Source organism: Nesoenas mayeri, assembly GCF_963082525.1.
Source record: "Nesoenas mayeri genome assembly, chromosome: 2".
NCBI lineage: Eukaryota > Metazoa > Chordata > Aves > Columbiformes > Columbidae > Nesoenas > Nesoenas mayeri.
Window position 1 is genome coordinate 75037123 of NC_137543.1, and position 14643 is coordinate 75051765.

General features: G+C 42.9%; 1 protein-coding gene across 1 annotated transcript; it reads left to right on the forward strand.

The window, feature by feature from the left end:
• UBE2QL1 (ubiquitin conjugating enzyme E2 QL1) lies at positions 1-13623 on the forward strand (the record flags this gene model as incomplete). The annotated part of the gene is made up of 2 exons (XM_080339407.1): positions 1-490; positions 13492-13623. Exons 1-2 carry the CDS (start codon positions 137-139, stop codon positions 13621-13623), a joined length of 486 nt encoding a protein of 161 aa, XP_080195533.1. The 5' UTR covers positions 1-136.
• Between the last annotated feature and the right edge of the window lie 1020 nt (positions 13624-14643).

The following is a 14643-nucleotide window of genomic DNA, read 5'->3' on the forward strand; positions in this document are numbered from 1 at the left end:
GCAGCGGCCTGGCCCCGGTGCCGGCTCCGGGTGCGGGTCGGGGCCGGCGCCGCTGGTGCCGCTGCCGTCGGGGTCGGGGCCGCTGGCGCCCGCGGGCCGGCAGCAGCACTGCACGCAGGTGCGGACCCGGCGGCTGATGAAGGAGCTGCAGGACATCGCGCGGCTCAGCGACCGCTTCATCTCGGTGGAGCTGGTGGACGAGAGCCTCTTCGACTGGAACGTGAAGCTGCACCAGGTGGACAAGGACTCGGTGCTGTGGCAGGACATGAAGGAGACCAACACGGAGTACATCCTGCTCAACCTCACCTTCCCCGACAACTTCCCCTTCTCGCCGCCTTTCATGAGGGTGCTTAGCCCCCGCCTGGAGAACGGCTACGTCCTCGACGGCGGAGCCATCTGCATGGAGCTGCTCACCCCCCGCGGCTGGTCCAGCGCCTACACCGTGGAGGCTGTCATGAGGCAGTTTGCGGCCAGCTTGGTCAAGGGGCAGGTAGGGGCTCCTCGGGCTCGCACTCTGCGTGTGTGTGGCAGAGGGGTGTGTGTCTGTGCACGTGTTGGGATTGGAACCCCAAAGGGCAATGGGTCACGCCATGCCTGTAGCTGACCTTGACCAGGCCTGTGTGACAGGTGTCCCCCGAGGAGCTGGCATCACTGGTGGGAAGGAGGCGGGGACACGTGTGTTACACTTTGAGGTCCCTTCTCAGGCAGGTGCAAAAGAGGTATGAGGCAGCCCGGAGAGGCAAGGAGCACATGCGTCCATCGTGTCCTCCCGCGTGTCTTTTATCCCAGTGCTTGGCTCTTCTGCATGTGGCACCAAGACGTCGTGCCTGTTGCCCCACAGCCAAAGGGCATCTTCAGGTTCCAGTCAGGTTTGGGATTCGAGTCCTCTGCCTCCTGCCCTTCACCAACTAGTCAGCCATACTTGCTGGTCTGCTGCTGGCGTAGGGCGAGACGCTGGAGCTGCAGCCCCCAGGTCTTTGTCTGGTGCTGTCCTGCATAGCATCCCTCGGGGGAGAAGAGGTGACCCCCGTGCTCCCAGCTTTGGGTCTTGGCACACAGGACAGAGGTGTGGCGTGGGGTCACATCTGGAATTGCAGCCTGAGCTGCCGACAAAGTTGTGCCAGTTTAAAATCTCCCTGCTTGAAAGGAACAAGTAATTTCAGGCCCGTATTGCAGGTACAGCAGCAGGATTGTTCCTGCCAGCTTTTCTCTCTGGAGGAGCTGCCTGGCTCCCAGGGCAGAGGATCTCATCTGAGCTGAATGCATTTTTTACTTCTTTTTTTTTTTTTTCTTTCTCCCCTGCAGAATATGCTTAGAAGTATTTTATAGGTCGTTTTTAATAAATGGGAACATGTTGCTGGTGGAACTCATGGCCAGTCCTTTATGGTGATTGTAGTTGGCAATATCGACATGGCTGTGACAGGGTGATTTTCCTGTTCACTTCAATAATGCCCTTGAACCCCAGGGACATGCACATCTGTCAGTAAATGATGCTAAGTAACTTCTTAAATTCATATCTTGGCAAGGGGAGGGGGGAAGACTAAATAATACCATATTTTTCATTTGCTTAAAAATGAGGTTATTCCTGTTTGCCTCTATGGAACTGCTTGCATGAGCAGAAGTAAAAGCTTGGTTTCTCTTAAGACTGAAAATTAACTTTGATTATTTAATGGACTCTTCTGTAAGTGGCTTTTCCTCCTTTCTCTCTGTTTGGTTTGGGCCTGCTGCTCCTTTTTTAAGTCAGTATTTTTCTCTGCACTTCCTTTGAAGAGGTCAAATTTCTGAGGTCACCTTGGGATATGAAAAACATCTACCAGAAAGAGAGAGCCTTCATTTACATTGAGCCTGGGTTATGTTGAAGTTCTATAGCTACTCTTACCACTTCTGACTATTTGTTGACCCACCTCTTTGTATAGAGACCATGCTTTTTATTATTTTAAACAAGAGTTTAGAAGGGCAACGATAAATTCTTTCTTTTTATAGTAATAATTAAGCATCTTTCTGTAGTATTGAATGTTGAATGTAAAATGGTTAAATTGAGATTTACTGCAATCATAAAATGGCTCAGTGAAGAAAAGCACTAAATTGTTTTACTAGTAATAAATATTAAGCTAGATAATCTGACAATTTTCTTCCCTAAACCACTTAAAAGATTTCCAGAAAGCAGTAGTAATTTCTGATAACAGAGGATGTTTGTGTGTGCATCATTAGTAAACACATTAAAAATGCAAGAGTTTCAGTAAAAGTCTTCCAGAAGTTTACAAAGTTAATTATAGAAAAAAGAGAGCGCGTGTGGGATAAAAAAAAAACAAACCAAACAGGCAGAACTAAATTGCTTCCAGTAATTTAGTAGTTAAATAGGTGTAATGTGCACATTTCAGGGTCTTAGATCATTCATTCCAAATGGAAAGCTTAATAGGTAATATGACAATAAGTTCAGTTTCTGGGTTACAGAGGTGTAGCCTGTGGTGGGTTTCCAGCCTGTCATCCCAGCTGGGCTCTGTGTCACGGGAGCCACGTTTCTGTAATCGCACTCCCCTCGTTATGTAATCTCGACTCCATTGCATAATAGAGCTCAAAATACAACAGGCACTCCCCTATCCCAGTTTCATTTTTCAGTTTACAGGTAATCTACTTTTGGCCGTCTTTTTTTTTTTAATGGGAATAGAGCCGCTGGAGCATTGAGAGCTGAGGCGCCACATTTCCCGGAGCTGCAGGGCTGGTTTTGGGTAGCTCTTGCCGTGCTGTGGGTCATCTCGATGCCTGCAAGGCTGTCCTAAACAGTGATGGCTTGCACCAGGTTAATTGTCTAATTCCTGTAAGCAGCCTGCACTCTGCAATAGCATGAAATATTCAGCACGCTTGCTATTAATCAGAAAGGCTGGAAGGGTGAGGTTGGTTCTCCACCGCCTCAAAACATGAGCAAATGGCAGCAGCCGTGATGCCGAGAGGGAGACCCGGCGCTGCCGGTGGGTATTCGGGGGCTTCCAGAGAAATGTCGCTGTTTCGCAGCGCCGTGATTTACCGTGACATCACCGTGAGTCCTGGAGGCTGTGACGCACCCGGAGCGAGCGCCTGGCTGGTGTGGGCGCCGGGGTGGGCAGGACCGAGCGTCCCGCCAGCGTATGTGCCTCATTTTGGCAACTTCAGTGGTAAAACCGAGGTGGCTGATTTCATTCAGTGTTTCTCATCAGTCCCGTTTTGCCAGGCGAACTGTGACGCTACCATTCTCTGCCAGTTCTTCAGAGGAGAACGCGGCACTTCTTGGTCTGTTTTGTCAGAGCTAATAGTAACCTGTGAATATATATATATAACCTTCATTTTTATGACAAAGTGATCAAAAAGCAGACTAACGCGGAAAATACGTTCTTGACAAATTCAGATTTTTTAAAAATGAATTTGACAGACCTTTTAGCAGAGCAAAAGAAAAATGGAAAGGAGTCATTCTGACATCTCGCAGGTGAAACGTTTGACTTGGGAGTTACGTCTGTAAGGTGACGTGAGTGTGCAACACAGAAGTCAAGAGGTAGCACTTTTCTGTTACTTTTCAGCATTGCCCTTGTATGCAGGGAAACCTGGGCCCAGGTTCCCAAACCGGAGCATGCCTCCTGGGGGCTGGGTTTCAGAGCAGGGTGGCTGTTTCTCCAGATTTCACCAAGCAGGAACCATACGCCTCAGGTGACCTTGCCTGAGAGATGTCTTACCTTATGGGATGCATACCCTTGCTTCCTAGGTCAAATCTAGTATTGCATTTTTAGATATTTTTAAGTTTAAAATGGAAGAGAGACAAATCGTGTTTGAATTAAACAATTCAACAGTCCCAAATTATGTGGTGTTTTGGTTTTTTTTTTCTCCGTTTTCAAGAAAAAAATGTTAATTAGCAAACAAGTTGGGGTTTGTTTGGTTGGTTGCTTCAGCTGTTCAGCTGAGAAAATCAATTATTCACACAGCTCTAGTCAGTATCTTGAGGGGAATTCTCAGTACATCAAAGGCCCAAGACTGTTTATCTGTCTGGGATCCAGAATCTTATTTTAAAAAAAGCTTAGTGTTCTTCTTAACTCAGCTGTAGCGTTGGTTTTAAGGAGATGACTTTGTACTTGCTTCCTGCACAATCAGCTGGTCGCTGGCTCCCATCATCACGGGGGAAGGCTTGTCCTTGCCACACTGGAGAAATGGTAGCCGTGATTTGGGGTGCCAGCCAAGGAGGTGGGGTGATGCTAACGAAATAATGTAAATACCCATTGTTTGTTCTCCTGGAGGCAACTGCTCGACATGCTTGTCTAGACAGAATGTACCATGTCTGTCTGTCTATCCAATATATGGGAGTGACCCTCTGAGCGTTATTCCCTCTGAGCAGCACCTATTAAAAGGGCTTATTGATAAATTAAAAGGCAGAGATTTTAAAATGTTAACTGAAGGAAGGAAGTAATGGAGCACAGCGTGGGTGGTGGGAGTGCGATGGAACAGCGGGGGGTCCATCGTGGCTCTCCTGAGGGACGCACATGACTGGGGCCTATGCCCTTGTGTCAGGGAGGAGCCGTCTCCCTTGTCCAGAAACACGGTGGATGATGTGGTCCCAAATGGAAAGGAGCAAGCTCTATCCAAAAGCGAAAGAGGATTTTGCGTCCTGTAACAGATGTGTCGTTTATCACCAGAGACTAACAATTTGGTGCTGTTTTGGGAGATGTTTAAGAGAGGACAAAGCTATGTGTGCCAATGTCCAAATAATGCATCAGGAATTTTTATTTATTTATTTATTTGATTTATTAATTTATGTATATATTTCTTGAGAACAACTAATACAACTGCACGCGATGCCTCAAGGACTTTGGGTTTCAGCTGGCAATAGTGTTGACCAGTAGCAGCATCGCCCTCCTTTTTGTGAGTCCCTCAATCTCTCTGTGGAGGCTGGGACAGGACTGCCAGCCAAAGGCAGGTAACTGCCGGCTCTGCAGATTATGTCACGGAAAAGGTTCTTCATTTTGAGGAGGATACTCCCTTACTCCTCCAGTGAATAGAAGGAGCATAAGAATTTTGTCAGGACGTAATAAAATAGGAATGAGGAACCCGTAGTTACGAGTACTCTTGCTGTCCTGGACTTCTATATAATGATCTAAATCCAAACCAAAATATAACTTGTAATTAAGGTTTCATTTTCTACAGGAAAATTTCCTGAATTCAAATAAAAGTTGCTGGTATATAGCACTTTCATCCCTCCTATTGTAATATTAGAAATACCTCAGTGGAATCCCATTAGTTTGCTTCAAGAGGTATGTGCTGACTTCTACCAGATTGAAACAGAAGAAATTGGCTTATTTTATGAAAAACAGATACAGAAGGTAGCAGTTAATCATAGTCTAAATTACTCCTTCTTCATCCTTTCAAACAAAAGTATGAGTGAGCAGATGGGACTTGCGTGGTGTCCAGGAGGTCAGCAGACTCCAGGTCTTTCAAATATGTATAGCAGAAATTAATTGCAAATCCATGGGTTTTCGTACTCCAGATGCTGGGTTTGAGGACTGTAGCCATGAATAAACCACCTAATCTCAAAGACTGCAGAAATGTATAGAGAACACTGTGGTCTCTGAATTATTTGGAGCCATTGTATCGTATTAGGGCCTTGTAAAAATAAAACCGGCTTGCTTTTTGCTTTCGATTAGTTGCCTGAGCAAATGATGCCAGTTACCATAAAGGGAAGAAATGTTACTTTAGGTCCATGGTTGAAAAACACGTCATCTCATATACAAAGATTACAGATGAGACAAAGAATGTATTATGTGGCTTGTTTCCCATGAAAGGTACAAATGCTGGGCCAAAGAGTTAACAAAGAATATTGTTTAGCTGCCGACAAAAATCATATATATTTGCCTTATAAGATTTCTCTTTTATTGTGATTATGAAACCCAGGATTTTCAAGCTGAAGTTTAAGTGGGAGCACATACATTTTCTATGTTGAGATGCTGGGACTGGTGAATGGGCTGGAAAAAACATTGTTCATGTGTACTCTGATATATTGCTGTTCTGACTATCCACTATTATTATGCAAATATATTCTGCTGAAAGGAATGAAGACAGAGATGCCAGCTCATTGAATTAGGAGGCTGTTTTAATTCTTTTAAAAAGCAGGGGGATCATAATGTCCATTTTACCCCTTCAAAGCATAAAAAGGAAAATTTTAAAATATTTTCAGCTATTATGCTTAGTGTTAGAATAGTCATCAAATAAGTTAAATCACTAAATTGAAACAAACTGCTTATTTTAAAACATGCTTTTATGGCAGGAAGAACTAATTCTTCCTGGCAATACTTGACTGATTTCCTAAATAAGAATTTAAAAGAATTGCTGCTTTGTATCATAGGAAAATTGAATTTGCTCAAAGAGCAAGATTCTTCTTCCCTGATTTATAAAAGAAGTCCTCATTTTCTTCAGTGAAAGTGTTCAGGTAGAGAGAACTGTATAGCATTTGGGTGTTTTGTCAGACACTTTGTTGAAGAACTGTATTTTTTCAGATGCAAAAAGCTTAGTCCCAAGGGGTGGCATGTCCTCCTGGGGGAGTAACCTAGATGACCCACTTTCTATTCTGAGGAAGATTTACTCTTCCTTATACAGACTAGCCTTTAAAATATGCAGATTTCCTGGCACCTACACAATGCCCAGGGATTTCCATGCATGACCAGACACTTCTGTATCTAAGTAATTCTGATCCTCGTATCATGGGAGTCTTATTGCGAGGTGTGATCCAAGGCACGTCCCCCAAGCGGGGCATCTGCTCTCACGAAGTGGGGCATTGGTTAAGTAAGGTAATATTAGCTGCATTTCTTTTTCCCATCTAAGCTCCTTTGGGCTGATGAGAGACAATATTGGCATATTCAGTCTTTCACATGCAGCCTCCAGTTCACAAATTATCTTTTCCTGTAGCTGTCAGAAAAGGTAACGCTGACATGAGGCATGAAGGAAGATGGGAGGATGGAAGGATTGCCAGGTGCAATTACTCTGTGGTTAAACAGTGAGAACTGCAGGGACTGCAGTGATTATGCTGTCTGAATGGCTCAAAGTATATGTTAAATTTAACGTGCGCAGGATCTGGTTGTCTCACTTGTAAATGGAATAACAAGTTTCTGTTAAATCTCATAGTATCTTTTTTAAAGCGTGTGGCCTGGGGCTGGTCTGACACCTGCTCCGCAAAGTCATTGCTAAAGGATGCTGAGCACCCCACAACATCAGTCTTTGGCTGGAAATGGTGGCAATTGGGTAGATCCTGGAGGTTGCCAGACAAGCTGCACGGGAAGGTGATGGTTCTGTTACCTAACCCAGCTGGCAGTGAAACAAACTAGCGCTGCATTGGGAACTGGAAGAGCACAAGCCAGGGAGAAACATAGATGTGCTTTGATGAAAATGAATTTGCAGTCCTTATTGGTCTGCATGGAACAGGTAACTGGGCACCACACTTAAGACATTTTTATCTGCTTCATGATTTTGTGCATGTTGTTGAAACTGATGATCCTCATTGATTTAATCCTCTTCTGTGCAGGCTCTCCAGAACCCCTGGAACTTCTGCAGTGACTCCTTCATAGAGTTACAAATCAGTCACAGTCCCAAATCTATATTCAAAGAGGAGTGAAAGTAAATCTGAGGAAGGAGGAGTAAGCCTGCATTATGAAATGTCCTGGAGCTCAGATGCTTCTCATAGCCAAGCTTTATGAGCTGTGGAATGACTAGATATTTCTCCTGTTTCTGGGTTTGCCTTAAAAATGGTAAGAACTCCCCAGATGCAGTAAGAAGTAAGGCTTATTTCCATAATATATGCCCATTAAAAAAAAACTGAAACATCACAAAGAAGAGGAAATTTGTTACTGATTTTTAAAATTTTCTGTGAATTTCTGTAAATGTCAAATTTTCTACAAATTTGCCCATATTATTTCTTTTGAAATATACCTTGTATTGAAGTGTCCTGTAATTATTGGAGGGGAGGTTATTTCACAGTTAGAGCACTTAGGCTGAGGACAAGTCATCTGAGTTTAGCCTTCAGGTTTTGCCACAGACTTCAGGTGCAGTCATGGGCAAGTCATACAACTTCGGTATATTCCTCTTTCCCACCTGTAAAGTACAGATAACCTTTCCAAAGGTCACTTGAGGACATCTACTTAAAGGACTCAGAAGTGGGTGTTCTATGAGTAGGTGTCCACATGCATCAGTATGAAGCATGTCATAGTGAAGAGATTGACACATTTGTGTAAATAGCAGGGAAAAGAAGCTCATCAGTTTGTGACTCTAATCTTACTGAATTTGGCTGTAACTCAATTAAATGTTCCTAGAGGTAGTCTGCTTTTTACTCCTGTTTGTTTTGGTGTTTTGGTGTGGGTCTCCTTCCTGTCCTTGGAGGGGTCACCACAGATGCAGTGGGTGGCACAGTGACTTCCTACAGTCTTTTGTTTACCTCTCTAAACCTCTGCTTGTTTTCCGACGCTTGACATTTACCTAGAAGTGGGTTACTAGAGCCTGCTGTAGAGATCTCTTAAGAGGTGGAGAAAATTAAATCGTGCCCATGCACCCTTGTGCTGGCTTAACTGATGGACCACGTTTAGCCCCATGCGAGGAAGCCAGGTATGATTTGCCTTTGGAAGACCAACCTTGAGATATTTGGATATCCAGGATTAATGAAAGGAACGCAGGGCTGAAGAGTTTGCATTAAGACCAGTGCTAACAACCCGAAGGCTTGCCTGCTTCTATTAGCTGCGTACTGTTTACAATGAATACAACTTTTTGTTAACCAGGCCAGGAAAATAAGTCTGGATGTGCCTGAAGGTTTTGCTGTGGCATCTCAGGGACCTGTAGTGCAGGGGCTTACGCTGTTTCCAGAACAACCTCAGTCCTGTAAGGGCTGATGACTGCATGCAATAAATCTCTGAAAATGTAGGACCTAGTAACACAGGGGCTTTGATCAGGAGAGAACCGAGCACAATCTTGAAGGATTCAGGACCTGGCTACGCAGTGCCACAGCTGACCTGTGTTGGCAGTTCAGCTCCAAGTATCTGAACTGGACTTGGAGACCTACATAGATCTCTTCCAGCCAGCAACTGGTGACTGTATGATCCTGTGAAGGGCCACCACCATTATGTAGATCTGTCCTCCCAGGTACAGCCCACAAGCACACCTGACGCTATGTGCTATGCCAGAACTGTTGGGTTTTGGTCTGGGACCTACTATAGCTGGTATGACAAGGGAGGTGAATCCCTTCATCACCGCCAGAGAAATCTGCTTGAGGTCATACTGATTCTGGAAATACCAGGAGAAATGTCAGGACTGTTTTTCATAACACACAGGCCAGACGTGGGCAGATTCATGGTTGTTGTGGGATTACAGGGCTAAAGAGCTTCAGGCTTCATATTTGGTATCTCTGTGTGTGACTTAACTCTGCCTGTGGACCACTTCGTGTTACAGGGTTGTCGGGGAAGAAAAGCTATGGCACGTTGCTGATAATGATATTGAAGGACTTTAAAGAGCTACTAGATGTTGAGTTTAATGTTTTTGAGGATGTGCCTCAGTGTCACATAGCGCTCTTGATGGGAGGACATGCAAACGCATTCATGATTGTGGAAGAACGTGGAGACTACTGCGGCATCACTGAGAAGCAGAAAAGCTCCCAGATTTGCCCAGAGTGGCCTGTCAATTTGGGTGCCGAGCACGTGCGAGATTTACTTTGGGTCTTTTGCTGGATGTGGTGGCAGGGAGCAGTCCCAAGTAAGGCCAGGTTTCCTGAGGAGGCCACCCCACAGCAGACTGCTCCAGGAGGCCCTTCTCCTAGCAGTTATCAGGGTTGTAGACTGGATCCTTATTGGGTGTTTGTTCAAACTCATTAGCTTGATTAACCGATGAGCAGCATGCAATTGCCCGCCACAGGGGCACAAGTGGGGTGCAGGCCGAGTGCAGCCCGTGTCCCCCTGCATTTCAGCGTGTCTGCCGTGGCATTGCTTTCACCTTTCCTGTGTTTCTAGCTTGGTAAAGTATTATCTTGATAAGTACATGAAGTCACAGCAGATGGCAAAATCTGAAATGTTCTCTCCAGCTCTTTGTTTTAATTAGGTTTTCAGTCATCTCTTTATGAAAAGCACTCTGCGAGTGTTTGAAAGTATTGCAGTGAGCTCTCGGTATGACTTCTCAGAGCTAAAGTCGACACTAATATCTTTATGAAAGGCTTTATTGGGTTTTCTCTGTTGTTTTTAATCTTCTGTGGAATGTTTTGATCTTGTTCAGATATTGGTTTGATATCTTCTATTGATTTGGTGCTGGACACACCAAAACACTGGCTGTGCATATGACTTGTATTCCTTACCACGGCAGTGCTGACGTGCGTGGTTTAGAGGTTGGTGCAGATGCAGTTGTGCGCAATTGAGCTACGGCCAGCACTGTATTTGCATACTGTATTTACCATATTTATCCTTACAGAATGCAGTAGCTCATAGTCTCCTGACCAGAGTTAAAATGACTGCGTGTTTAAGTAGCACGCAATCTGAAAATAAACTGTAGTGAGAACTGATAACAGTGCTTGTTAAAATGTTTGACACTTTCTTTTATAGTTGCTTGCAAAATGCCATTTTTTAGTTAAACTTGGGAAGAGTTTTGTGGGAATTCCAAAAAGGTAAAAATCATGAAAACAGTAGATACGACTCAAGTATAGACACAAAAGCATCTTGAGTGCGTTGATTGAAATTCCACCCTTCTTTCTTTTTACCTCAGATTTACTTGAGGCACGGAAAAGGGAAACTTTCAGCCCAGGAGGTTAAATTTTATCGAAATTATAAACACCTGGCAGGATATTAGTTAATAAGAGACAGTGCTGACCATGCCACCCATAGTTTCTGTATAAACATAGAAATGCATGGACTACAGTGGGGTAGAATTATCTGGTCTTTGATGGTGCAGTTTACATAGAACCTGCATATGGTACCAGAATGCATTTTAGAAGTGGATCTGGTGGTACTTTAATAACAAAGAAGTATAAGAATAAACTCATGGGACGATGCTCATTTGATCTGTTGTGGCTCCAGTAACATTTAAGATGATGTGATGATATTCACCACGTTGTGGCAACACCAAAGAATTCTTATTATCCCTGTTTGAAAGCAGTAAGTAGCTGACACTGAACATGAGTGGTAGCTGTTCTCAATGCAAAGGCCCTATTTCTATGTATAAATTGTTATTAATACTTGGATAAAGCTGCAGAAGGCATGGATCACAATTCACAAAGGTATCACGCAATTCAGAAAGGTATCAGAGCCTTAAGTGATTAAAAAACCATATGTATAAAACAAGACATGGCAAATAGACAATCCAGAAATTAAGTAGTGGAGTAAGTTTATATTTACTTTCAAAAGTATTTAATTGGTGACATTTTGAGGACAGCGTATCTTGTGCTGACTTCATCTTCTGTTGCACTTTGCTTTATCTTTCCCTATGTTTCTATAAGTATGCTTCCAACAAAAGCTCAGATTAGGAAGAAAATACAAAACATATTTTGTAACAGCAAAAATATGTAAGATAATTAGTCGGTGAGATTTTAAAAATGTTACTCAGTTTATTTAAGTATTCCCTTTGTCAAAACTAAAAAGGAATAATTTTTAAGAAAATTTACGAGCAGGGTTAAATTGAGTACCATTCAGATCATCCTTATTTGGGAAATATTAATTACCAAATTAGTATGCGGATGGCAAGGGTGTCTCGCTGTTTAGTCTATCAGGGGGTATTTAAAGAGGAAAAACATTGCCAGTCTGTAAATGGCGACTAGGGAGAAAGGCGAGGAAAAGCATCGAAAGGTAAAAAAGCTATTTTTGTGAAAACCAAATGGGTATAAATTGTCTGCGAGTAAATCAAGGTGGGAATTAGAGGCCGTTCTTAATCTTTAGTTAAGATAGACTCTGAAAGAGAAGTCAAATCGCACAGAAAAACGAGTTATTAAAAAAGGAGTAGGAAACAGCTTTTTTATCTTGTGTGTCCGTAGTTTTGCTATAATAACAGTGGCGCTGAACACAAAAGCGTATCTGTGCAATACTGTGACAGCTTTCTAGAATGAAATGATTTGTCCACACTGCAGAGTAATCCTGCCCATTTTAGTCTGTAAAAATAACTTTGATACTCTGAGGACACACTTTTTTTTTTCCCCTCCCTTTTTTTTTCTTTTTCCTTCCATATACCTGGTTATTTTCTCAGTATGATTTGTTGCATGCGACAATTTTTGCTTTAAATTCCAAATTGACAATAAATCACGGGAGTCAAAAGATGCAGCCTGATGCACCATTTTGAGGAAAAAAAAAATGAGAACATAGTAACTTGGTTCTTAGTAATTGTAACACTGTAATATGATATCTGCTCATCAAATACCATTTACTCTTAAAAAGGCTTTCAGTGCAGTTTATCAAAGTTATTAAAATTATTAAACCTGTGACTTTAATAAACTTCTATTTTGTGACAAATCCAATAGGCATAAATATTTTAAAGGGTATTATTGCTGTAGAGTGGAACAAATTTGCAGCTAAATTTCTTTCTTGTGTCTCTGTTAGTTGGTAATTGACATGGACCCATGTGAAAAATAAGGTAAGCTATTAATAAGTCAGTAAATGTCTCTGTTGCCAAACAAGGATTTGAAATTATATACTGGTGTGCATGTAGAGGTAATATTTAATTACAAAGTAACAAAGATGCAGTATATTTAAATGTGTGTATTTTTATCTATTATCAAGCTTGTCATGAAAGGATAATAAACAGATGAGGTTTTTTTTTCATGTAGGTTTGAAGTGGGTTGGTTTAAAGGTGCCTCCTGCCTTTAAGAACCGCCAGAGCTATTAGTTTCTCATGGGTCTGATTATCAGAAGAAAAACAGAGTGTGTTTGCTGGGATGGATGTATTTTTTCATGGCGTTCTGTGTGAGCAGCGGGAGGCGAGGGGTGAGACAAGGGCAGCTCTGAGACGTAGCGCTTGGAAACTCCCCACTTTTGTGGTGGTTCCCCAGGGTCACCCACTGTGTGATATCCACACCTCGGACTGTATTACGAGCACGGCATGAAAATTAATTAAAGTCTGTCTGCACCCTTGACCAGGCCACGGGGCATGAGGGTCTGCCCACCAAATGCTTTATGGCAGAGGTCCCTTGGTTTGTTTGCAGGGGTCCCCATGGCCCAGAAAGAGAGGCGAGCCGGGTGGCACAGCCGCAGCAGCAGCCGCTGGTTGCTGCAGGCAGGGCAGGCAGCCAGCACAGGGGCTCTCTGGGAAGAAATAGCCCAGCAGATGTCTTTTTTTTTTTTACTTCACTGCATATCATTTTTAGTCATCTCTAATAATGCATTTGTCTGGCCCAGTTTGGGAACTCCGCTTTCTGGTACCCATGAGTGAATGCCTCTTGGCCTGATGCGTTGAAAAGTTAGGCTGTGGTTTCCAGCTGCCTGTTCACGTGTTTAATGAAGGTTTTCTGTTTTGTTTTTTTTTTGTTTGGTGCAGGGCCGTATCTGCAGAAAAGCTGGCAAATCAAAAAAATCATTCAGTCGAAAGGAAGCTGAAGCAACATTTAAGAGTTTGGTGAAGACCCATGAAAAATATGGGTGGGTCACCCCACCCGTCTCTGATGGCTGATGTTAGCAACCTGCACTTGACAAAAATGCTGAACAAAAGTACTGTGACATCTCCTCAGTGCTGTACACCGCCCATCCTTTTCTACTTCAGCTTCAGTTACATACCATGAATGTCAAGGAGACATCTAAGTTATTTATGAACAGATATGTTTACAGAGCGAGAGAAAAAAAAAATGCTGTGTAGGATTATATTTCAAGACTGGAGAATGGTCATCATTGAAGTCACTTGAGCGGATGCTGAGATTGCGTCATTTGCCCCCATACAGCCCACATTGTCTTCAGCTTCTTTCCATGACAGCAGCACCAAACAGCAGTACTGGAAAGTCTATCCATTGCTGCTCAGTTCATTTAAATGTAAATGAAACAGTTAATATTTAATAGGGAAGCAGTGCATTGCAGGTACATGTTTGCTGTGCTGTTTATCTTCGTCTCCTAGCAGGTCAACATAACTTGAAGATTTGTCTTTATGTGGAACTGTGGTCTGCTGTGACTAAATTTAGACCTCATTTGTGCTCTATATATGACCTTTAATTCATAAACGAAACCAGAATTCAAATGCTGAAAGGTCCTAGTGTTGATAAATTAAGTGGAATCACCCAACAGGTTACAATGTGCTATCTATGCTGATATTGTGGTGTGCTGCTCAGAAATAAACCAGTGCAGTTAGCTGAAGGTTGGGTGGTTTTTTCAAACGCATCCACGCCCGGGCTCAGTGTGGTTGGTGGCAGCAGAACCATTATTACCCTGCTGGTACCTTCTACAGTAGCATGTGGCCTGTAAGTTCTTCAAAATGGCAAAACAAATGAATGGAAATGGACAAAGCAACCTTAAAAATTACCTGCTTAATTTTAAAATGATATGCCAGTACAGCGTAAAAATTTTCAAGGCAAACGGAACATGGTTTGTAAGATGATTTGCATGACTGGAATTTTCTTTTTTATTTTCATTCAATAGACATTGTATGTACTTAGAGCCCAGTATCTGAGAAAACCCACTGATGTATATAAATGTCCTATTATTT